At 51.1% G+C, this 24,245-nt stretch overlaps 1 protein-coding gene across 2 annotated transcripts; it reads right to left on the reverse strand.

The window, feature by feature from the left end:
- Window positions 1-915: 915 nt before the first annotated feature.
- BMF (Bcl2 modifying factor) lies at window positions 916-20,700 on the reverse strand. 2 transcript variants are annotated; one of them, XM_008573722.1, is made up of 5 exons: window positions 20,580-20,700; window positions 18,154-18,450; window positions 16,490-16,650; window positions 4,862-4,959; window positions 916-3,709 (listed from the first exon to the last, which is right to left on the reverse strand). In XM_008573722.1, exons 2-5 carry the CDS (start codon window positions 18,443-18,445, stop codon window positions 3,604-3,606), a joined length of 657 nt encoding a protein of 218 aa, XP_008571944.1. In that variant the 5' UTR covers window positions 18,446-18,450; window positions 20,580-20,700; the 3' UTR covers window positions 916-3,603. The 2 variants fall into 2 exon arrangements, with proteins under 2 accessions (XP_008571944.1, XP_008571943.1); XM_008573721.1 differs by lacking the exon at window positions 916-3,709 and having other exon boundaries at window positions 4,054-4,959; window positions 20,580-20,616.
- Between the last annotated feature and the right edge of the window lie 3,545 nt (window positions 20,701-24,245).

Genomic DNA, 24,245 nt, shown 5'->3' on the forward strand with positions numbered 1-24,245 from the left:
ATCTGGGCAAGAGCAGTGCAATTTCCAAAAGGAAACACAAATGGATGGGGCCAGCCCATTCAGACTGACTCAGCTATTTAAAGAGTAAACTGAGGCCCAGAAAGCTACATCCCCTTTCTAGGCCTCAGTTTACTCATCTATGAAAAAAAGAGGTTAGACAAGATGATCCAACATCACATCAAGTTCTAACTCCATATGAGGGTAGGGACTGGAGTCCAAGGCTGGAGCTCAGAGCTGAAGGCCTGGCACAGGCAAGGCGGGTTGGCCCTTTCACTCCCAGTTTACTGCTGATAGGACCAGGTGTGGCTTTCCCAAAGATCTTCAGAACACTGTCAAGAGCTTTACACTATCCTTTTGAGTCAGACTTTGTTAATCCACAAAGAAATGCAAGCCAGGAAGTCCCCATACAACTAGTATGCCTCCTGAGATGCTACCTTGATAAAAGGAAACCAAAGCCCAGCTTGATGAAAGGATGGGGGTTGGGTGGGAGGAGCTGATGAGGCCCTTCCCAACACTGGCTGACATTGCTGAGTGCCAGGTGGGCCAGTCCTTTGACACATTCCCTCTCATCCTGCAAGGGAGGCATAGCTATATTTTACACATGGAAGAACTGAAGGCTCAGAGGTTACATAACTTGGCCAAGGTCACTCAGCTGGTGGCAGCTGGGATCCAAATCCAGGTGTGATGGGCTCCAGAGCCCATGTCTTTCCACCTCATGGGGACTTTGCTGTGCTGCTTACTATGTCGTCAAAATTGCTCTTCTCAACTCCAGAAGGGGAAAGAAGTCCTAACAAAAGCCCAGAGCCTCCAGGGTAACTCAGGATGGCAGGTGAGAAACAAGTTAGAAGTCTTTAATTCCCTAATTGATTTGTTTGCACTTTCAACCATGCTTTGAAAAAGAAAGACCAGTTTTGCTTTTAATGATTTTATTAAAAATTGTACCAACTGATGGAGGGGAAAGATATATATATACACACACACATAGATACATGTGAAGAACATAAAGCCAAATACTCTGTACAGGTTAAAAAAGATGGATCCCCATTCCTCTCCCTCTTTCCCTTTCCCTTTCCCAGAGGCAGAGTGCCCAGACCCCAGGGCAACTAACCTGGGGATGAACAAAATGCTACATTCTCACTGGGTCTCCCCGACAACCCCTGTAGATGCAGGGATGGGGTGGATCGCTGGGTAATGCTCCCAGAGCAGGGAGAAGCGCTGGCCACCTGCACGGACAGAGGAACAGTGCAGGTCCCGAAGCCCATATGGGGCTCTGAGCACCTTCAACCGGAGGCTGGTGCATCTAAGGAAGGAGCTCAGCTTTCTCTGTGCTTCTCCTAAGGCTCCAAGTCCCCACCAGCCCTAAGGGTGCCTACTGTCCACAGTGTACCCAGGAGGCTTCCAAGGCTGATAGGTTAACCCCTTCCTACCAGGGTATCCAACCAGGATGGCCTGCCTCCAAGGGTCCTCATCTACACAGAGGAACCCTGCAGCTTTCTCTGGGCCAGCAGCTGCTCTGATGTGCAGAAGCCCTGCAACACCACGGGCACTGAAGTCTTCTCACTCTGCTACTTTCCATTCTCCGTACCCCACCTCCCCATCAAGTCCCACTAAAAGAAGATAAGCATTCACTGGGGTGGCATGCTATTTGCTGACCAGGACAGTCACAGTGGCTCCACAGCTCCCTTCCCTGATGGCAGCCCTTGGCTACACCATCCCTAATCATCCCCTCCCCACTATGCTGGAGTTGCCCAAGGATGGAGCTGGGCCACAGGGGCAGTGAGACAGGTCAGCCAGGTGAGGAGCCCTCAAGACAAGCCTCCCACATAGCTCTGGACACAGACCCACTCCCCTGGAGGCTGAGGGGAGTCACTGGGAGGGGATCTTTTTTCACCTGGATTGAACAAGAGAAGGCCACTGGGGACAGCTCTCCAGCAGCCCAGACTTTGAAACAGGCCCAGGCAGAGAGGCCATGCTGAGTCTTCCAACCTCACTGGAAGAGTCAAATGTCTGGCCTGGGGAGTTCCCTCCCCAGATTTGTCTCAGCCTTCTAGAAACCCCTAGTCGGGTTCTAAATTAGAAGGGCTGTTTGACCCTGAATATCAGGCTTCCCTTGCTCCAGGGCATTTCTACAAAGAGGAGGGAGGTCCCTTTCCCAACCCCCACCTCTTGGCAAGCCACAAAAGCCCCATAAGGCTTCAGCTGGTTACAGGTCAGGACCCAGGTCAGACTCTCTTTAAATCTGCTTCTCCACCCCCTCACTAGAGACAGCCAGGCTCCTGGAGGTGGGGGATGGGAGACAGAGGGGGCCCAACCGGAGGGGCATATCTCCTGAGGCTGGACTTGAGGAATGTTTAGACCAACTCACCAGGCAGAGGGGGAAGGGGCCAGTCTAGATCACTAGGCCAATTAAAAACAGCCAGCCAGGAGGAACCTCTCTCCCTCCCGGGGGTACTCTGCCAGTTATCTCTGGGCTTTTTTTTAAGGGGTGAGGATAGAAGGGGGGTTACATTTCACCCTGGCCTAACTGAGTTCCTTCTCGGTTTTGCATAAGATGAGGACAGTGCAGTAAGACCCCTTCTACCTGTTCCCAGGCTTGATGTTCAGGTGGCCTTGTCAAACTCTGGGCTCAGTTCTCAGGACAGGCCACAGGGCATCCAGCCTGGGCCTGGCAAGGTCTCTGAGGATGATGGTTTTGCCCCAGCACCAAGGTCTAGACCATTTTCTCTTTCACTCAGCTCAGGTAGAAAGTCTGCCAAGAGGGGTTAAAAGTGGCCAGTATAAATAATCCTGTTTTTTGGTGTGTGTGTGTGTACCACTCAAGTATACACCAGCAACCTGCCTGTCACAGCCTTCACCCAGGACAGAGGAAAACAACATATGTCCTATACACATCATGAAATGGTATGGAGACACACAGGGAAGGCTGGACTGCACAATGGTCAGTGTGTCCCAGAACCAGTCTTCATGCCTGTTCCCTGGGCTCCTTCTTAGAAGCAGGAATTCATCTTCTTGGCAGACAGACCATGGTACACACCCTGAGAATATAAATCTGGCCAAGAAGAGGTAATATCTCCAGAATATCTTAGCAGAACAAAACAAAGGCTTATGTGCAGTTTGAGGTCCTCCCCAGGGCCACTGTGAGCACACACGGCACCTTTGTGCAAATTAGGAAAGGCACTCCTTCCCGGCAGAGGTAGCCCCACACCAGGGCACACATCTTAGTGAGCATAACACAGGCTGAATTTCAGTCTCCATTAGCCCCCTCTGGAGGTGCCCTTGTGCAGTGACCAACCTGGCCAACTGTACACCCAGAAGATCAATGCCTCCTTCAGCAGTACTGAAGACCTCCTCTCTGCAGAATCAAGGAGCTTGGGCTTGTTCAGATTTGAGAATCTACTCTGGACTCCTCCTCCAATTTCCTTGGGGCTCCAATGTAGCCCCGGAGTCTTCTCTGCCCAGGGAAGCCATCTTTTCCTTGGGCCTTGCTTCAACTTTAGCACCAACGTTGTCTTTTCTTACATAAGTAAAAATTATCATTTAACATCTAGGTGTCCTGTTAACAGATTCCCTGTGCCTGCTATCAGAGCTGCCAGACCAGCTGCTTTAAATTCTCTCCATGAGTGCCGCAGCAGGGAGAGAAAGGAGGAAGTTCAGAGGCAGCTGTGATCCTGCTGGGTTCCAGAGCGTGCCCTTCTGGTATAGCTGGAAGCTGACGGAAGACAGGAAATGTTACCCAGCTTTGACAGTTCTGCACGCTAATCATTGTCTATTATTTTAAAAGTCACTTTTCAGAGGACAAAGCCACTGTCCTGGTTTCTTCCTATATCTGACTAGGTGTGAAAGAGGAATGGGGATAAGGGGGAGGAGGTACGTTGTTTCCAAGGAAACCAAAGGGTCCAGGGTCCTCTAGGGCTGACTCTTATCAGTGAGATGGCTGCCACATGTCCCATCCCCGCTGCAAACCTGCCCCTTTATGCCCTACAGTGCTGATGCTGGGGGTGGAATGTGGTCTGTTGGCTGAGTCTTTTTAATGAACAGTGGCAAATGCACAAGCACGTTGACTGGCTATTCAGCTCATTTATGGTTGACGATCAGCTGGTCCCAGGCAGCCAGAGGTGGCAGTGTTCTGTACCTCAGAACCCATCCTGGAGCCTCCAAGAGGGGCCAAGTCAGATTTAAGGCCTACCCAGATGTTTGGTTCATTTTGCAGTACATTTGAGGGGTCCTTGGAGAATCCCAACTCTCCCTGAGGTCTATTGGAGGTGACAGGGACTGGGCAAGAATCCCTGAGCCCTAGAGGCAGGTATGGCTGGGCCCAGTGAGAACCCAGACATGGAGCTGGCTGACCGGCCTGGTGAAATGGCCATGTTCAGCTGGAAATCCCCTGTCTGAGGCCCTGGGGGGGTCACAGCAGTGTGACCATCAGGATCACAGCCCCCATCCACAGTGGAACGGTGACAGGTTTAGTGGAACTAGGAGTCTAATCCAGTCTCTTAGTTTTTAACCAAGTTCTTGTAGAAAAACTATAGTCCAGTCTCTGGAGAACATTACCAAGTGGTCATCTTCAATAACTGCTAACCAAAGGATCTACTTGTCAGAGCCGTGGGCGTTCCCACCATCACAGACACATCAGGCTCTCCTTCAACAGTGTTTGACAAAGGCCCCCACTCCTGGTAGAGGCCCTGATCAAGGAAAGAAGGTCCCACTTGGGTATGTTGTATGTACACACAGAAAAATTTTAAAAATAAAAACACAGGAACAAAAAACAACTTCACAAGACACAGTGACAGTCCTGCCCAAAGTCTTTCCTGCTCAGACCGCGTTCCTGGTGCCCCATGCGAACAGGGCAGCCCAGCCTCACCTAGGACCTGCCCCATTTCTGTTCTCTTCTCCATTCAAAGCGAGGTTGTGTAGGAAGAGAAGGATCTGCCACCACACACGATTTCGGTTCTGCTGGTGCTGAAAGGGAAAAAAAGTCAACATAACTCCCAAACACAACTTTAGATGACTCCTTACTGTTTCCAATAAAAGTTCAGATCAACATGTCTCAGGGGCCAGCACTTTAATCCTATCAGTACAATAAACGGGGGTGAGAAGTGGCAATGAGGGGAAAATAGTGGAGTTCCCCCCAAACAATTGCAGTTTGAACATTAAAAAGAAAAGACCAGGCTCTAGATGCACTGAGAACTAGAGGATTAAACTTTTTCTCCTGCTTGCAGGATTTTCCAGAGTTTAGCCAAGTGCTGCTTTTAATCAGATTGGCTCCTGAGCCCCTCAAACCTCAGCTGCATGAACAACAAACTTGCTTCAGAGAGAAAGAGAAGAAGTGCCCCCCTCTCCCCCCACTCCAAAGTAACACAGAGAACAAGGGGGAAAGGGGGAGGGCCTCCATCTGCAAGTGATTTGACACTGTGAAGGTCAAAGGGTTAATCTTCAATTTAAACCACACTGCTGAGGCAGCAAAAATCTGATTTCATCCAGTGCAAACATGTGCACGCGCGCGCGCGCACGCGCACACACACACACACACACACACACACACACACACACACACTTGTGCGCCTGCCCTCTCTCCCTTCCCAGCATCTCCAGCTCAGTGCTGCCCTTTTTATAGCTGCTCTTGACAGTAAGCCATAAATAATCCCTCTTGGAGCGCTTTCCTACTGACTGGAGCCAATTAAACGTTAAGCAAGAACATACTTGAAAACAAAACAAAAACAAAGAATACACACTACCTCTGGAGGTTATCCCAGGTCCTACTGTCAGGCTGGGAAGCTGGGGGCAAAGTTCAGGGGTCAGTGGTTCCTAGGATTGTGGTGGGTGCTCGGCCCACACAGGTACCATTTCTCACAGGCCAGCGGGAGTCCACAGGGGTCTGGGAGGTGCTGGAAGAGGCGGTCTTTGTTCTCTTTTTGTCTGCCAGGGCAGGAGGACTGGGCTGGGGCCTCTCCACAGGGTTCTCAGTGGACAAGGGAATAAAAACCTAATGTGCAGAAAGGGGCTGGCCCAGGCTGGACTTGGATTACTTCAGTGGCCCAGTCAGCAAGCAAGTTTATGTGAGGTTTATGTGAGCAAGTTTTAGAGAGGGAGCTGGAGGCCTCCCTTAGGCTGTCTTTAAACACAGCACTGGCCCCCACCAGGCAAATACTAGTGAGATGGGAAGAGGATAGAGTAAGTCAGTAGCACAACTTCAAAGTGAGCCCAGGTTTCTTGGACTCCCAGAGGTCAAGGGTACGTCCAGCCCCAGCCTCCCTGCCCTTTCCCCAGAGAGCCATGCAGATTTACTGGGTTCCCCTTCACCTTGCCCTAGACCACAAACAAAAGAGAGGGGTCCACTTAGGCTGACCTCAGGTCCTGACAACCCAGGTGAACACAGAAGGCTCCACATCCATGGCAAGAGCATTCCTCTTTCCCCTGCAGAAAAGAGACTGGAAGACAAGCCAGCAAGCCGGAGGTACAGTTACTCCTAGGAGGAGAAGGGAAATCTGGTGTGCCATAGAAGAGGCCTGGCAGACAGCGGCTGGGAAGACTGATGGTTTCCTCATGTCTTGTAAATAAAGAGGAGTAAAAAGAGGAAACACACCCGGCTTAACAAAGTCTAGTTAGAGTAAAGTAGCATGAAAATGGACTCAGCTGCAAACCTGAAGACTTAAGGCCACAGCAGCTGGACAGAGGACCCCCCTTCTCCCACACCCCCTCCCCAGCTGTTGCCCAAGACAGGTGCAAAGGTCATGTGGTGGAACAGAAGGAGAATCCAGGAAAAGACTGATCCCTGGAGAGGCCAGTCTGCTGGCATTCCAGATCTCCACAGGTGCCTGTTTGAAAAAGCCAAGCAGCAATAACAACCATGATCATAACAATAGTAGTAACATGGAGGGTGTGTGCCAGTGTTCTGAGTGTGTGTTCGGAGTGTTCCGCATCCGTACTTCTCAAAGTTTGGTCCATGGACCAGCAGCTGCAGCAGAAGCTGAGGGCTTACTAGAAATGCAGACCCACTGAATCAGTATGTGCAATTTTAACAAGATTCCCCGGGTGATTTTGAGGAATGTTATAGCATGAGAAGCACTGTTGTATGCACATTATACTCCTTTGGTCCTCTCAATAGCCCTGTGAAGTAGGTGTATATTATCATGCCCATTAAGATAACTGAAAGAGTTAGGAAACTTAGCTACCACATAGCTACTAAGCAGTAGGGACTGCATTGAACCCAGACCATTTGGTCCTACAGCAACATCCCTACCCACTATCACTATGCTCCAAGTACCACCATCCATCTCTCTTTATACCAAAGCAGACTCCCTATGCTCCCCTTCACTAAATATCTTCAAATATGTCAATGGCCAAGGAAGGGAGATCACGATGAATCAGGGCCTGGCCCAATCCCATCTTTGTGTGTCTCAAATTTCTCCCAAATTCTATTAATGGAGGCCATCTGCTGCCTGGGTAACTTTCTGGGCCATGAGGTCTCTGGTGATGAGGCAAGACAGCAAGTACCCTCACCCCCATCTTGGGGGACCCAGAAGAAGCTGTTGGCCAGAAAGTGCTGTCAGATAGAAAGGCTGAGGTCTTGCTGAAGGACACAAGCAGGCCCAGGTGCAGGAACCAGCGTTCAAGGGAAGCATCCAGATTCCATGCCTCTGCCTGTGACAGTCCTTAGGAATCATAAATTTGCAGGGAGGGTTTTATGGGTGGTGGATGATCCCCGGACCAGGAATCAGAAGACCTTGCTTTATGTTGGGATCTTCCACCAACCTGTTTGTGAGTCCTCACTTGACTTATAAGGAAAATGCAGGTGTAATATTAGCTCAGTGGTTTTCAGACCCAACGGTGTCACAAAACCAGCTGAGGTACTATTGTAAATACAGAGTACCCAGGCCCCACCAGACCACCTGGGTCAGAATCTCCAGGGAAGGGGCCTAGGAATTTATATATTGACATTTTTAAAATCAGAAATCATTTATTACATATTTTACTCATAAAAGCAATACATGTTAATTGGAAAATATAACAAATTACAGAGAAGAAGGCAAAATCACTCATGATCCTACAGCCTAGAAAAGAACACTTCATGATTTGGTGTTTTCTTAAGTCCCTTTCCATCTCTTCCCATCAAATACTTGCCCCAGTGGCCAAGCCAGAGGTAAATCCTGCCCAGGAGGTTCTGCGGCAGCTAGTCCACAGACAGGCTGTTGGAAACCACTGGGGTACTTTCCAACCCTAAGGGGTTTGTAATCCACAATTACCTTCAGAATCAAACTTCTGAGTTCCAATGACTGGGTCCTGCCAACCTGCTATAGGGCCTGGGTGGGCCCAGAGACCAGCAAGAGCAGGGCTAGGAACCCACCCACAGACCCATCAGCCCACTCTGGGCACAAGCAGATGCCACATATATTCTACTCAACCTTCTGCCATGAGACAGCCCCCCAGAAGGCCCTTTTCCAAAAGGAAACCAAGCTGCCTCACACCAAGAGAATCAAAGAATGCCCTGATTATGAGGAACAATAAATAAAATATCTTCTAAAAGTTAAACAAAAGGGCCTGACTAGAAAGGAAAGAAAAAGGACTTGAAGGGAGGCCAGTGAGAGAAACAGTAAGGAGGAAGGAAATCAGCATTTGCCGAACAGGATGAAGAACACAAAGACACCAAAACACCAGAGAACATGGGTCCTTCCAGAAGAGGGTGTAGAGGAGAGGGGGAGAAGGAAGGGAAACCAGGAAAGAGTATACTTGGCCTCTGCCTCCCAGGCACCTGGGAGAGTGCCCCCCACATCACCTGAGAGCACAGAGGGCAAACCCCAGCCTTGGCCCAAACATGCTGCACAGAATGCAGGTTCCCAGAATGCAGTAGAATGCCCCAGGGGTTGGGGGCTGGGGTACAGGGGATGGAAAGCTTACCCCAGAGCCCTCAAATTCAAGCCTGGAGGCTAGAACAAAGGCACGGGAAAGACTAGAGGTGAACGCCCAAAGGAAGGAGACCTAACATGGAGGATCAAAGTGTTCTTTTCAGTTAAGAGGGCACAAGCAGGCCTCAGAGACCTCTGGGTCTTCTTTGGTTCACTCTCACTTTCTTGCTGTGGTCAGGGGATGAAGGCAGTCAGTTCACAAGTGTTTAAACCCCCAATGAGTACAAGGCTCTATGACTGAACGTATAGTCACTCGTCCTGTAATGGGGAACACAGAGGGTATACAGTAGGTATTCCACAAGTGCACGCTGGACTGACTACAGAAGAGTCAGCCCTGCAAGATAACCAACCTGTCTGAGGCCAGGAACGACTGATGTCTGGCCAGGTCTAAAGATGTACTTGGTGCGATAGTATCAGCCTCTCACCTGGGGAGAGGCCCAACTAGTAAAAGGCTTTTTTTTAAAAAGAGCTGGCTGTGGTGTCTAACAAGGTTGGATTACACAAAATCAAACTCAGTTTTGTCCCACACTGCTTCTGCCTTAAGCACAAAGCATGTTTCCTGCCCTCCCTGGGTAAGAGTCTCCCTCTGCCTTTCCCTCTTCAGATCCAATTCACACCCTTTGTGTTTCACTAGCGTTCCAGATGCTCCAGCAAGAGCTAAATAACCCAAAAAATGGGAGGAAGAAGCACAGCTACACTGTCTGTGGCTGTGAAAGAACCTAACACACAAAATGCAAATTTATCAGACAGCAATTTATAGTATCTCAGACCAGAACAGAGCGCTTTACTGTCTTCTCACCTGATCCTCACAAAGATCTGGGACACAGGAAGGGCAGGTATTATGAATCCCATTTTATATATAGCAAAGCAAAGACTCAGAAAAGTCATCCCAAGCAAGTTAGTTGGGAGGGAGGTTATTCAAACCGTTGACTTCTGAATCCAAAGCTATATTCTTTCGCCAAAACATTACAGTGCATTTATTCACATTACGAAAATAGTACTAGCTTTTCAAAGCAAGTCATCACTGGACTGCTCTTCTAGTATGTTTAAAGACATTGTTTCCAGATCATTAACTATTTAGTAAGGATACTGTGGACCAGAAAAAATAACCTCTCAGTGGCAGAGCTAAGTGGAGATCAAACAGAAATAAAGCCAAAACTGGTCTAAAATGATAACTTCAGACCATGTTCTGAAACCATGCTCCATTTCTTTAAAATGCAGACTTGTATACCAGGGTACTTCAAAAAGTTTGTGGAAAAATAGAATTAAAAGATATAATGAATCTTTCTATGAACTTTTTGAAGACCCCTCATGTACTCCACAGGGTGATCTCCATACACTGAAGTTCTCCTGCCTCTTCCCTTTCCCCTGTCATCCTCTACACCCCCCAGGCCAAGGCTGAAGGAAAGAGCCTTGCAGTTGAGAACAGGAACATTGAGATAAGAGAGACTTTAGGAAAATTCCACTCAAAAACAGTTGGAAAGATGTTTTTGTTCAATTTAGCAAGCTTTTATCAAACACCCAACTGAGCAAAGAGTTATGAGGCACAGAAAGATGACTGAGATATAAACCTTGTTCTCAATTATTTTACAAAATAATGGGGAGAAAAGCAGGAACACAGAACTAAGTATTACATGAGGCAGAACCAGGTCGGGGCAACCTGTGAGAGCTCCACTGTACTCTTGTTTTCTGGAATGCGCTTGCTGAGGGGCAAGCAGACCGTGGTTTTGGAATCAGTTAAATTTGTATGCGTCCAAGCTCAGCCAATTACGGTATAACTTGGGCATGCGACCTCACTTCTCTGAGCCTTGGTTTCCTATACAACAGGGAAAGTGGGGACTAGAGGTACAAGAGTGCTGTGGTGATTAAGTAAGAAAAACAGACATAAAGCACAGGGCCTGGTGGCAGCACTGAGCAGGCTTGCTCTTCCCTGGTGAGCACAAGGAAAGCCTGGGACCGCCTCATGGCCCTGAGCCCTCCCCTCCACACAGGTCCTGCCCCAGAGCACCATCTTCCCAGCACACACAGGAAGTCCCGGGGAGATGCCTGACTTTCCACTCTGACACTGGCCACAGCAGCCAGAGGCAACTGGGCTCAGAACTATAGGCTGCCAAGCTGAACCAGAGATTCTGAAACCCAGGGGGTAGCCCCTTGGGCCTAGTGGGCCCACTGCCCCAGACTGCTTCTGACCCAGACTCCCAGGTAACACACTAAAACAGAAAAGGAAAAAAATTTCCTTACCAAGAGCTTCCCCAGCCCAGCCAGCAGTGCTAACAGGATGTTGATGCCACCACGGCAACACCAACCACCAATAGCTTCTCCAAGGAAGAAAGGGGAGCCTGGGGCCATCCAGTCCTCAGTCAAAGATGCCGGGCTTCTTCTAACACAACTAGAGGACACTGGCTCCAGCCACTAGGGGCTGAGAGGTAGGGGTGGGAGACAGGGCTGTACTGCATGCACCACCCATGCCCCCAGACCCTTGTTCTGCACCTCCACAGTCTGAAAGGAGGAACTACTGAGACCCTTACCCAGTTTCCCCCAGGGATCACTCTGTGTTTCCATCTCACTCAGTGTGAGAACGGCTCCACCAAACTATTGGGTAGCTTGTTAAGAGCTCAGGAGAGAACGGTGGTACAGGCCCTGGTCAAAGGTGAGGGGGAGGGGTCTGAGGAGGAGCAGGCCTCTCATGGATCTATATAGCTGTGGAAAAGCAACCCCAACTTGGGCTCTGACTCTCAACTTGGGGCCTTTGCAGCTGGCTGTTTTTGTCCCATCTGAGGCCAGTTTCCTAGACAGGACAAGACAAACTGGTCAAGGAAGAAGGCTGGAACCTTTCCTTCAATAAACAGGCTGATTGTTCTAGTCAAGAAACGTACCCTCTTGGCTGCCAGATGTGGATCAAAGGCAAACCAGACATTTTTCTTTATCTTTCTTTCTTTGTGCCTCACCCAACTTTCTCCTTCCATCACTACTTCCCCCCCAAAAACAAAAGCCAACTCCCATCCTCCCTCCCCACCCCCACCTGCTATGGTGGGGAGGGAAAGAACTGTCCAAAACTACAAGGCCCTTCTCCTGGAAGAGAGAGTAGTCAGGTGCAGAGTGTGTGGGGAACTCGGCCTCTAGCCTGCCACGCTGATGACTCAGAAGCTAAATATAGCGAGCGATATAAACAGAGCCAGCCACAGAGCAAACACAGGGCCCCCAGCCCCAGCCCTGGCTCTCACGCACACCACACTCCACAGCCCCTCCCCCAGCCTCACTCTTCCCTGGCAGTGTCCTAGGTGGACCGCCCACTCCTGGGACAGAGGCTGGCTCCCTAGGGACCCTTCACACTCTATGGCAAATCTCTGGGGCTCCTGTCCAGGGTTGCCCCATCTAGAGCCTGAGCAACCTTAATAGCCACAGTCTGAGCTCCAGAAAACCACTCACCAAGGAAAGCATCCCAAAGTGTCAGGAAGCAGTCAGAGGCTCCCTGAACAAGAAAAGATCCAGGCTGCTGTGCAGAGAAGCTGCTAGTTAATAAACTATGCGAACACCAACTTGGGTACAACTTCCAAAAGAGCTCCCCAAGAACTGTAAAGCCAGATCCAAGAGAAATCCTAAAGTCATCTTTTGACACACTTCCAAAAGCATCCAACTGTCCATACATTAATAGTTATTTATATTGCAATTCCCAAAGGCCTTTCACATCAACTCTGCAAGGCAAGTATTAGAAACTGATTCTTGGAGAGGTTAAATGATTTGCCGATGAACATAAAACTGGTAAGTGGCAAAGTTGGGATTTTAACCCATATCTGCTTGCAAGTCCAAGATCCCTTCTATGATATAACAACTAAAGATGATTTCAACTGAGTGACTGAAAGTTTTCTCAGATTTCATTTTCTACAAAGTCTAGTTCCTATACAGGGAATTCCCAAACCCAATTTTTCTGAATGGAGCTGCCCCTGCTCCAAGTGAAAAAGCCATTTCCAAAATGAAGAATTCTAACCCTCTTGTATTTTACTCGCTTGACAGTCAACAGTAGCTACTTTTTTGATGAGTCTTGGCTTCTTAACGTTGCCAAGAAATACACCCACAATTTCAAGATGGATCATTGGGACAGGCGACTTTCCCAAGGGGAGAAGATAGCAGATACTGCCCCTCCTCAGGCCCATGTTGGAGAAGACCACGGCATGGAGAATGAATGGAAATTGAGACTCAGACCTTCTGGCCACGGCAGCCCATGAGCTCAGATAGGAAGTGAATCTGCTCCTCCTTCTTCCATGCAGAAGCTGATGGACATGGAAACACCACAACACCGCCCTTGTAGAGCCCAAGTCAAGGTAAGTCACTGTCAGCAGACCAACAGGGTCCCTGCTGCAGCTTGTCAGCTCACAGAGCAGCAAAGAGGGGAACCTTCCACTCCCGACCCAGCCAAAGGAAGGTGGGATGCAAGGCGAAGTTTGGAAAGGCTTTTACTTCCACTAACTCTGCCTCTTATTCTCCCCAAAGAGCCGACAGTGAGCACCCCGCTGACTGATTTTCTGCTTCCAGTTTCTTGTCTGTGGGTGCAGGGAAGCCACACTCGACTGATCACTTAGGTAACTAGGGAGCTCCTTGGGAAATATGCTGAGAGGGTGTACATCCTGCACAAACTGACATCTAAGGTAATTTAAAACCTAGTAAATCTGGGGTCATGTTGATACACTCAATTTGCCATAATGCCATCCTACCCCATCGTCATACCCCCTCACTCTGCTCCACAACTCCAAGTGAGAAGGTTTCCCCTGATGCAGAAAAAAGAACAACTGATGTCTGTAATCAGGAATAAAAGGGGGGAACTCACACTCCCTATAGGACTATGGACCAATGGCTATTGTCTGGCCCCAGGACACTATCCCAGATCTGGAGGGAAAGGAGGTGGTCAGGCCTCTGTAAGGTACTTACTGCCTCTTGGGTTGCCACTCTCTGCTCTCTAAATTCAGCCCACAATGACAGGGAATGGCAATCATTCTCTGAGGAGAAATGTATAAGGCCAAGGCCATGACTGAACAGCAGGGACACTGATTTTTCTGGACGGGCAGGTGGAGGAGAGATCAGGGGAGTTCAGGGGAAGCAGCTCTGCTCAGGAATCAGCTTGGCAGGTGGTATGGAAAATGAATTGTGAATCAATAAGAACGAATGTGGGGGATGATCAGGATTATACACACACAGAAGGAAACAGCATTAAAGAACATCTACTATATGCCCAGAACTTTCATAGTTTCATAGCCACTTAATCTTCACAATGAAATTCTAATAGACAGAAGAGCACAAGTGCTCCAAATGCCTTTAGCCATCCCCCTAGGCCTTCCCACAGGATAGTTCCTGTGAAGATCTGTGAACAGGATTAGTGGGGAAGAGGGGGTTAAAAGCAAGAGGACTCTGGAGAGAATTCACCAAAGGAGAAAACAGAAAGTCTGGCTCTTTGTAATGGAAAAACCAGTTCTTTCTCGGCTAGGAAGGCCTCACTGGCCAGCCTCCTGCCACTGCAAGGTGGAAGTAGGTAGCTGGCAGGGGTGAGGGGCACAGGGAATTAGGGAGCCAGTGTGGGTGAGGTACAGGCAGTTCTCCAGTTTCCCTTCTCCCCAGCTGGATGGTTCTGACTAAGAGGTCAGCACCCTGTGTAGAACTGACCTGTGCTCTCAGAGACGCAACTCTGAACTGGGAGAAATGATATCGATCAAAAAAGAGCAGGGTCAGACTTTGGGATAAGGGCCTACTCATCCTGTTCAGGACTTAGTCAGGAAGAAAGCCCCCCATGACTGTGTTCTAGTCCTGTGCCAGGGCACAGCTGGGTAAGGGAGGCCTCCCTGCCTGCTCCCAAGCCTATCGGGGCTCACCAATGGTTAGGGGAATATTCTGGGAAAGAACTGTTGAGAGAGATCAGATTTTGTGAATGAAGAAAGCTGCCTTTCAGATGGTCCTTTAGAAGAGTCTAGGAGACCCAAAGCCACTGTGTCCTCCCATCTTCTGTAAGTACCCAGACTGGAAGCTGTGAGCTGGGCTTAGCCATAGGCCTGTACAACCAGGGTGGAGTGAATGGGCAGGAAGGAGGCCAAGAGACTAAAACCAAGAATCAGAGTGAGTCCACACATGGACTGAAGGGGAAACTCTAAGCCAAGTTTCCACTAAACAATCAAAGGAGGGAATAGGGACTGGAGCTCAGGCCAGAGGAGGCAGCCAGGCTGCTGCCTTATTAAGCATAGGGCCGCCCTCCCTTCCTGAGCACTAAGGGACTGGGAGAGCCTACCAGGACCAGGTCTAGTCTCCAATTTCCCTCAGAACTCCTTGGCAAAAGTCACTAACCATATCTAACCCCCATGGCCTGTTCTCAGGAAACCCAAGGTCAATTCCTCTTCCTCTGGGTGCTGGAAATGGTTTGACCTTAAATCAAACCTACTACTACCAATAAGTCTCCTCCTGTCACCTGAAGTTACCCATCTAACCTCAGGGTCTGCTCTGAGCTCCAAGTTGGTTATCTGCCCACTTTTAACTTATACTCCATAAGAGCAGGGTCTTAGTTATGTATTCTCTTGATTTCAATAGACACACACACACACACACACACACACACACACACACACACACACACACACACAGCCTGCTGGACCAGGGACATAGTCCCAGAGGTAGAAATGGGTTTCTTTCCAGGTGGCATGCCTTTGCTTCAGCAGTGGTTGTACTAGCATGGATCCAGCCTTGGGCTCCTCTCCCTGCCTTCGCAGCCATCCATAAAGCCAGTCCGGAAAGGAAGGGTTAAGTGCCGAGGGGCCCCGCCCAGACAGCGGCTGCTGGGCTGCTGCGGAACAGGGCAGCCTCCAGTCCGTGGCACGGAGGCTCCTCCAGCACGAGCCTGCCAGCCGCCGCCTTTGTTGATGGACTCTGCCACATGCTCGGCTGACACGCAATGCTCCGCCCTGGCGGGGCCGGTGCCAGGCTGCCGGCCAAGCACCCAGCCAAGCGCCTGGCCGGCCGCCGGTCTGGAGAGACTCTCTGAAGTACACTCTCCAGAGTCCCAACCCCGTTTCCCAGACAGAGACAGTGAGGAGTGGCCTCCCCAGCTGAAAAGTGTCAGGTTTCAACTGGTTCCACCACTTTCCCCCACTCAGGCCCCATCCCTTGGCCTGGTTACCCGTTTCCCACTGGATCTCAGCCAGGCACCCCCCAACAGCCCAGACTCCCTGCAGCACCCTGAAAATCTTCCCCTTAGGTCTTTGGGGGACAATCCCCCAATCCTGACCTTGACAAAAGACAAACTGTCAAGCAAGCCTGCAGAAAGCCACCCCATTCCCAGGGAGGGTTCATAGCATCTCCCGACACTCCACTCTTGTGGAGCGTGAGCTAACAGTGGGCAGATAACCAACTTGGAGCTCAGAGATGAGGGCAAGAGTGCTCATCCAGTTGGGCCCATCCAGTCCATGGGAATCACAATAGCCAAGGCCAAAACTCTGGGACCATATCCCTGAGGCCTGGCAGAGAGAATTGCTGACAAGAGGACAGAGGCAGCCCCGGGCCCCTCAGGCCTGGCAGACTCAACCCCTCCTCCCCCAAGCCCCCATGCCTACTTGCTGCATATGAAGCCGGTGGAACTGGTCTGCAATGCACTGAAGTTTTCGGGCAATCTGTACCTCTGCTCGATGTTGCCACTGCCCTTCACGGGGCTGCGCCCCGAGGGGCAAGCCTGCAGGAAAACTGGCAGCGAGAGGAAGCCGGTAGCCAGCACTGCCTGCAAAGACAGAGGACCCACATCTCAGCATTCTCCACAACTGCCCCATCCTCCCCGTGCCTGCCACTCCTGGCCCAGACTTGGGCTGAGGGTAAACCCTAGTATGGGAAGGGAGAGGAATCAGCATGCCTTTATCAGGGCACTCTGCCAGGCTTGGACAGCCTCCTTGCCTGATGCCCAAGTATATAAAAGTTGATGCTGGGAGGACAGAAGGTAATGGCCCCAGCCTTGCCTTCAGTTCTCCATTCACCGTCAGTGCCATGGCAAAGGGCAGGGTGGTAGTGTGTAGGGGGGAACATGCCAACCTTCCATCCTTATTTATCAAGCTACACTTGACCATAATCTATTATTCATGTAGTAGCAGGTTGAAGCTCTTCTCTGGAAAAGCACTGGAGGCAGCTCTCCACAGGTCCTGGGATGAGCAAAGCAAGGAACACATTAAGAGAAAACCAAAAAGTGTCTTCACTTTTATTGTGCAGTAGAGGAAGTCTGGTCTCAGCTCCTGAAGCTCTGGGCAGCAGCACAAAAATTAGGGAGGGAAAACTCCTGGGACCCACAGAACATACTCTCTGGAGGCAGCCCAGGCAAGACCGCTAGACCCGAGCTCCACACTTACCGAGTGCTGGCATTAGAGCTGCCGCTAGGGGCGCCAGCCTGCCCGTCTCCTCCGTCCTTTTCCTTTTCCCTGCCTGCGGGCCTTATCCAACTTCTCAGGCTCCTGCCAGAATTGCTCTGCCAGAACTGCCCTATGGGCAGTTCCCTCTGGGAATAACTGAGACAGCTCCTCAATCTGCTCCATCAGACACAGCAGGATCGCCTCCAAACCTTTACCCTCCCTCCATAAGCTACTGTGCTACAAGGAGAAAACAGACTGTGAGCCTGCCCTTTTACCAAAGGAGGGCATGTTTCTCATAAAAGAAGCCATTGAAGCCCACAAATGAAGGGGTCTTGTTTGATATAGCCTTGGAAAGAGCCCCTCTGCTGCCATCAAGCCCAGGCAGGCCCATCTTCTTTCTCCAGTTCCCCTTCAAGCACAGAAAGTCCCATGTGACAATTTGAGGACCACCTTCTGCCTTCAGGAAACTTCCCTCCCAGAACCAGCTGGGTTTTTTCCCTTCAGTGTCAACAGTGAGTCACAGATCCCCCAACCTTTTCTAGGGCAACACAAGCCACTTTATGGAAGGCAAATTACTACCAGGACACAAAAGGCTGGGCCACTCAAGGGGCACAGGTTGTAAAAGGAGATACCATAAACCCGAGGGTCCTTCCAGGAAAGAACAAAAGAGTAGAAAGAAACGCAAAACAATTTACCCTTTTGGGGGCCTGAGGAGACCAGATGAGGAGTAATAATAGGCAGAAAGGCAGAAGGTTGAAAGTGGAGGAATTAATAGCCCCTGCTGCTCAATTTGGGGAAGGAAATAGCAAAGGGCAGGTTTGGGGAGGGAAAGTACCCTCTTTTCCCCCAATTTCTATAGTAAGAGTCCTGAGGCTAAGAGCACTCACCATAAAAGAGTCGCTGGGGTTCCTCGGTCACCCCACAAGGCAGCATGACACCCTGGCTCGGGGAAGCTGGGCTGAGGGTCTGGGTAGCTTTGTCTTCCTGGCTGGTGGGTCGAATCCCAGGGCCACAGCAGTGAGTGAGAGGGAAGAGCTGAAGCCGGCTAAGGGGGCAGTCCAGCTGACTCTGGGCAAGCAGGTCAGCAGAGAGCAAGCTCCCAGTCTGCGTCCCTGGCTCCCCATCCTCTGGTTGGAACACATCGTCCTCCAGCTCCTCCACACAATGAGGTGGCTCCATCTCCCCTGTGAGGGAGCAACACAGGCATCTGGGATGCTGCCCCACCCAAGGCATACCTGGAAGGACTTCCCTCTCCTGTCTTCCTGCTCCCCCTTCTTATGTGAGGGAGCTGGGCCAGATACTGATGACATACGACCCTGGTAAAAAATGCACTGCCAAAGGTGACACCCCCCCCCCAAATGTGGACTGCCTCAATGTTTAGGGACTCTCCACACCTCTTCCCTGGGCCCACCCAGAGCCAGCCGCCCTGGAACTCTTCTTTTGACCTAAACTGGTCACGATGTTTGACTCTGAGGGTTGTGAGGAATAGCGGGGGTAGGATCAGCTGCTACAAGCATGCAGGGTACCTGGGAAAATATAAACAAGACTAGCCTCTAGAAGTGGCTGTGGGAGGGCGAAAGAGGTCTGTACACAGTGCTTATAACAAACAAATCACCACTCTAAGGAGTAACCTCCAAGCTCTCATCTCAGTCTGAGATGAGCTCCAGACTCAGCAATAAAAATAAAAGCCAGCAATCCTAGGGCAGCCAGGTTCCCTCCAAACTGGCTAAGCCCCGCCCTCCTGCCCATGTACTCTAGTCTCCACCCCCTGCTTGCACAACACAACAGGCTATGCAGTGTGGTAAGACAGTGTCCTGGGATAGGGGACAAAGACCCAAGTTAGTCATTGCAGCTGCTCATTCAGCAGCTCTCCTTGAGCAGAGTAAAGCTGTCTGCCCCCACAGACTGGTTCAGAGGGTAGGTCCAGCCACTGGCAAAGTGTCCAGCCTTCCCCAGCACAGTCTACTCAGTAGTCTCCACAACTTGTCCCTACAGCCAGTATACCATTCCTGCCAGCGCTGAACCTGAGATTGGTGCAGGCTGCTTCACAGAAGGAAGTGAAATTCAGCCATCTCTCTGTGACCTCACTCACTGCCTGTACTATTCAGGTTGTTATGAGTTTATCAGTGATAAAGAAGTTCCTCTTCCTCCACCTGATGGCTCTTGGAAGTTTGAGCTTGGAGGCACCCAGCATTGTGAGCTTCCAACTCTGCCCCCTACACACACACTAGGAAGCCCTTAAAGCCCAGAGAGCATCCAGAAGCATGAATGGTTAAGGATACAGAGAGACAAAGTTCGTTCTTGTCAGATTCAATTAGAGATTCCCAGGAGTTGTCCCCGAGTCTCTTGCCTTTGAAGGACAAGCCAAATGGTGTGTGGGTTGGTGAAGTACTTGAAAGGAATCTCAATTAAATTCAGAAATCCTGCCTTTCCCAGTTGCAAGCTCTGAGGTCCTGGCTTCATCCCTCTAATCATCCCATCCAGTCCCTGAGCTACCTATGGTCCTGCCTCTGTCCTATTCCCCGAGACTGAGGAAATGCCTGATAGGATGGCAAAGCAGACACATGGTGTTCTTTAATAGTGTTTCCCAAAGCAAGGGGGGAGGGGGCTCCAACTTATCAGCAACAGGAAACAAAGTTTCCTGATGAAAAGACCAAGTGCTGTTTTGCCAGTCACCTGGCAGGGGCTCCCATTCTGCTCTTCAACCTCCTCTCTGAAGGCTGGCAATCCCAACTTAACAAGGGGCTCTCCAAAGCCAATCACAAGCAGGAGTCATTGTCTTGGTTTTTCCTTTTAAGCCCATCACCTCCCCCTTCCCCCAAAAGCCCCAAAGTTCAACTCTTGCCTGGACTGGACGGTGGGGGAAGTGCAGCCAGAGGGTGTGGCTCTGCAAGGCCCGAGGACCCCTCCCGCCCTCCACAGGAACTGCAGGTGGCTCTCTGGTCAGTGGGAGCCTCCAGAGGGGTGCTGAACAAGGTCAAGTGTAAACTGGGAAAGGGCGAAGAGACCTTTTCCTCCCTTTTCCCCTAAACTGAAGTGGTGATGTCCAGACTGGTTGGAGAAGTCACTTCCTGAGAACACTGCCAGGGAATGCTTTATTCCTAGCAAGGGGAACTAAAGCCTGCTGGAGCCATGCCAGACCCTAAGGGATCCTTCAAACAGGGATGCTGAACTTAGACTCCTCTTCCTCTTAGGAGAAGGCAGTAGCCAGACACCCTGACCTTCGACAGCGGCTAAAACCTAGGAACACACACACACACACACACACACACCCCACAGCCCCCCCACACACAACCCACACGCCCCCCCAGACCTGGGTGACTCCAGGAGAGAGTCTCGGCCTCCGAGTCGTGATGCCAGGGCTCCGCGCCAGGGTCCAGCGTGACGAGCACTCGGGGGCTTGGCGCCCAGACTCGTTTGGGAAGGAGGAAAAAAGCCCAGCTGTTAAGGAGAGGAGCCCTCAGACTCCGCAGGGAGGCAGGACGCCCCACAACTCCCTACCGTAACCCAAAGTCAGACCCAGAGGCAGGGCTGTTCTCGGGTGCCCAGGTCTGCTCAGCAGTGCACCCCAGGCTCCACTTCCCACCTGGACCCAACTCTCTGGAGTCTCAAATGCTTCCCTCAAGTTCCCTCTTGGAGCAGCGCACCCAGATGTGGGTTCTGCACCCCGTTCGCGCATCCCAGCACCCCAGTTCTTCATGGTCACTTCAGACTCACGCAGCCCAAACCCTTCCCGGGCCCCCACGCGCAGCGCGACTCCACTCCCCACTTCCCCGAGGAGATGCGATCCAATGCCGCCCTGCCCCCGGCCGCTGCCCGGGCGCTCACCGGGCTACAGCGGGAGGCGCGGGCAGGGGCGGTGGCAGCAGCTGGCGGTGACCCGCGCGTGAGGAGGCCACTCCGCACCTCGCGGTATTGTTTCCAAAATACGCCCGCTCGGGGCATCCCGCAAACAGCTGATAAGTCCCCGCCTCCCGGCGCGTCACGCCTACCACTGGCCAATGGTGAGTGGAGCCCCAAGTCGCGGGCTGGGCGACTGCCAGGGACGGTCACGAATGTACGAACCCTCCCTTGGAAACATTGCAAGGGGCCGAGCAAAATTCCGAACCCCGCCAGAAGCGCAATAGGAGCGCCGTCGCCCGCGCGGATTGCGTTCTTAACACAGGCTCCGGAAGTGCCAGACGGTTCCTGAGTTCTCTATTAAGTGAGGGCGGTGGGGGAGCCAAAGTGACTTTTGTCTTCTCTTTCTCTGGAATGGGCTGAATAATTGCGGTGCATCCAGGAAGGGAGGGGAAGAGGGGAAGGGGAGCTATCAGACGCGGCCGGCGGCAGCGGCGGCGGCCGGCGGGTGCAAGGTGAGGGTGCCAGTGGACCCCGGCCTGGTGGCAAAGTGCCCTCCCGCCTGCCGGGCTGGTCAGAAGAAAACTCCAGCCCTAAAGCTGTAGGAAGCATGAGGACGCGTGTGTCTGACGCTGTTAGTGAGTGACATTCGGATAAAACCCATCCCAAGGAGCCCTCATGTCCTTTTCTTGACTGGGTGTAGACACTGGCAAAGTAAGCATCTGGCTGAGGAAAAGAGAGATCAACAATGCAGGGGCTGCTTAGGCAGCTGACACACATCCCGTTCATGGCAGCATCTAGAGACCGTCCTGGTGCTGCCAGGAGGGCAACATGTCTCCAGATCATGCACAATCGGCAAGGAAGTCTATGGGCTACTTCATAAACATTTACTGAGCATCTGCTTTGTGCCAGGTACTAAGCTAAGTGTGAAAACCCTGGTGCCTGCCCTCAGGGAGCTTACAATCTACTGGGAGAGGTAGACCCGAAAATAATGGAAGGCAGCATCAATTATGTTCATTCCAGGGATAATGACTAATGAGGGAGTCAGGAAAATTCAAAATGCAAAGAATGGGAGAGGTTTCATGGCTTTGAGTTGGGCCTTGAAGAATGGGAACATTTTTCAGTAAGAAAAACCAGATAAAACATCCCAGGCCTAGGGGCGACAGAATAAAGTGCTGAACTGGACATCCTGTCCAGGGAGCACGGGCAGGCTGGATGACTAGATCACTAGGGACACACTAGGATTTACGAAGGGTGTTAGGAATGGGCAGATAGACTCAGGTCAGATTACAAAGGTGTCCCTGGAATGCCAGCTGAGGGATCTGTATTTTATAAAAAGGAGGCAGTAAAGATTTATGGAAGATGAGTGACTTGACCAAGACTGAGTCTTAGGAAAGATAAATGAAGAGTTCAGTAATCTGTGAGAGGGAGCCAGTCCCTGCAACAGCCTAGGTGAGCAATGATAGGGGCCTGACACACCAGGGACAGTGTGCTGGGCAGTACTCCCTCTGGGTTGTAAACTGAGAAAGATTTGAGTTAAATGGAGCTAGGACCCTCAGCCCAAGGGAGCCTGAAGTCTTGTATTTTTTTTCCTTTCCATTCTTTCCCTAGCTCCCTCAGACTGCACCTGAAAAAAGAGTGAACCGGGCATACTGAGAGTTGCAGTTGCTGGAGTAGGAAAATACTGTCCCCAAAGGACAGAGAAGAGAGAAAAGGGAAAGAGGGGAGAGTCAAGGTTGGCCAGCAGCCCAGTTCCCTGAGGAGTTGATAGATGTCCAGCAAGAGGTGCTGGATCCAAAAGGAGGTATGTTATTTTACTGGAAGGCTTAGCCAAGACAGAGTGTCGGAGCTGGTCAGGGTGACCTCACACTCATGCCACAGGTGGGGAGATGAGGAGACTGAGCCCAGTTTCCATGAAGGGAATGGGAGCCCTCCTCTGCCATGCGCAGACCTCTTTTCCCTCCTTGCTTCCATCCTTCTCGTACTGGCTTTCCTCCTGGGCCAGTGGTGCCCATGGGCATGCCATAGGCATGCCTAAAGGATAAAGCAGCTCTGAATCTGCCCGCTGGGATAGCTCAGACCCTGGGGGTGGAGATCATCCTAGATCTCCAGACCCACCTGAGATTCTAAAGCTCTGTCTGCTTCATCACAGCCCTGAATGGTGGAATTGGGCCCACAAGGCAAGGAGCTGGGAGAGCAGGTGTTTCCCTGGGATCTGTGTACTCACCAGGCTCCCAAGCTTTATGCTCTATGAATCCCTGAAACTGGCTAAACTGTGTTTGTGGGTGCACACGACATTTTTGTGAGTGGAGTGGCTCCATAGCTTACAACAGTTTCCCAAATGGAACTGTGGCTCTATAAGAGGTTAAAAATCACCTTTGTAGGGCCGGCCCGTGGCTCACTCGGTAGAGTGCAGTGCTGATAACACCAAGGCTACGGGTTCGGATCCTATATAGGGATGGCCGGTTTGCTCACTGGGTGAGCATGGTGCTGACAACACCAAGCCAAGGGTTGAGATCCCCTTACCGGGTCATCTTTAAAAAAAAAAAAAAAAATCCCCTTTGTAGGGCCGGCCCGTGGCTCACTCGGTAGAGTGCAGTGCTGATAACACCAAGGCTACGGGTTCGGATCCTATATAGGGATGGCCGGTTTGCTCACTGGGTGAGCATGGTGCTGACAACACCAAGCCAAGGGTTGAGATCCCCTTACCGGGTCATCTTTAAAAAAAAAAAAAAAAAAATCACCTTTGTAGGGGAATGGAGCTGAGGAGCAGGAAGGGGTCTGGGCAGTTTGCAAGATGGGAGTAAGGCCATACCTATTTGTGCCCTCTCTTTTAAGACCACTCCCCCGCACCTTCCCAGCCTGCCCCCTCAGGCTGCTTATGAAGGACACCTGTGGCTTGGCCTCTGGTGCTCTCAGCCTCTAAGGTCAAGCAACAGGGGGCCCAGCCTTCTGAGCTGGAGGGAGCAGAGAAGAACTGTCAGGGATAAAGGGGTCAGGGAGGTCAGGAGCTTCACTCCCACCTCTCATCATTGTCAAAGCAGACCCCTCCCTCTGTGCCCTTTCCCCCCTTCCAGCACAGCTTCGACTCAGCTGTGTCAGGACCTGCTTTGCTGGAGGTCTGGGCTCTGAGTCTGTT

This window comes from Galeopterus variegatus, unplaced genomic scaffold (genome assembly GCF_000696425.1).
Source record: "Galeopterus variegatus unplaced genomic scaffold, G_variegatus-3.0.2 Scaffold959, whole genome shotgun sequence".
In the NCBI taxonomy this organism is placed as follows: domain Eukaryota; kingdom Metazoa; phylum Chordata; class Mammalia; order Dermoptera; family Cynocephalidae; genus Galeopterus; species Galeopterus variegatus.

What these genes read in the sequence shown, in the direction of transcription:
- BMF (XM_008573722.1), bottom strand. Translation starts at nt 18,445, where the DNA reads ATGGAGCCACCTCATTGTGTGGAGGAGCTGGAGGACGATGTGTTCCAA. An exon ending in ACCGGCTTCATATGCAGCAA is followed by an intron (nt 4,960 to 16,489) that starts GTAGGCATGGGG and finishes TTTCCCTTTCAG; the next exon opens with CACCAGCAGAACCGAAATCG. An exon ending in AGAAATGGGGCAGGTCCTAG is followed by an intron (nt 3,710 to 4,861) that starts GTGAGGCTGGGC and finishes GTCTTCCGTCAG; the next exon opens with CTTCCAGCTATACCAGAAGG.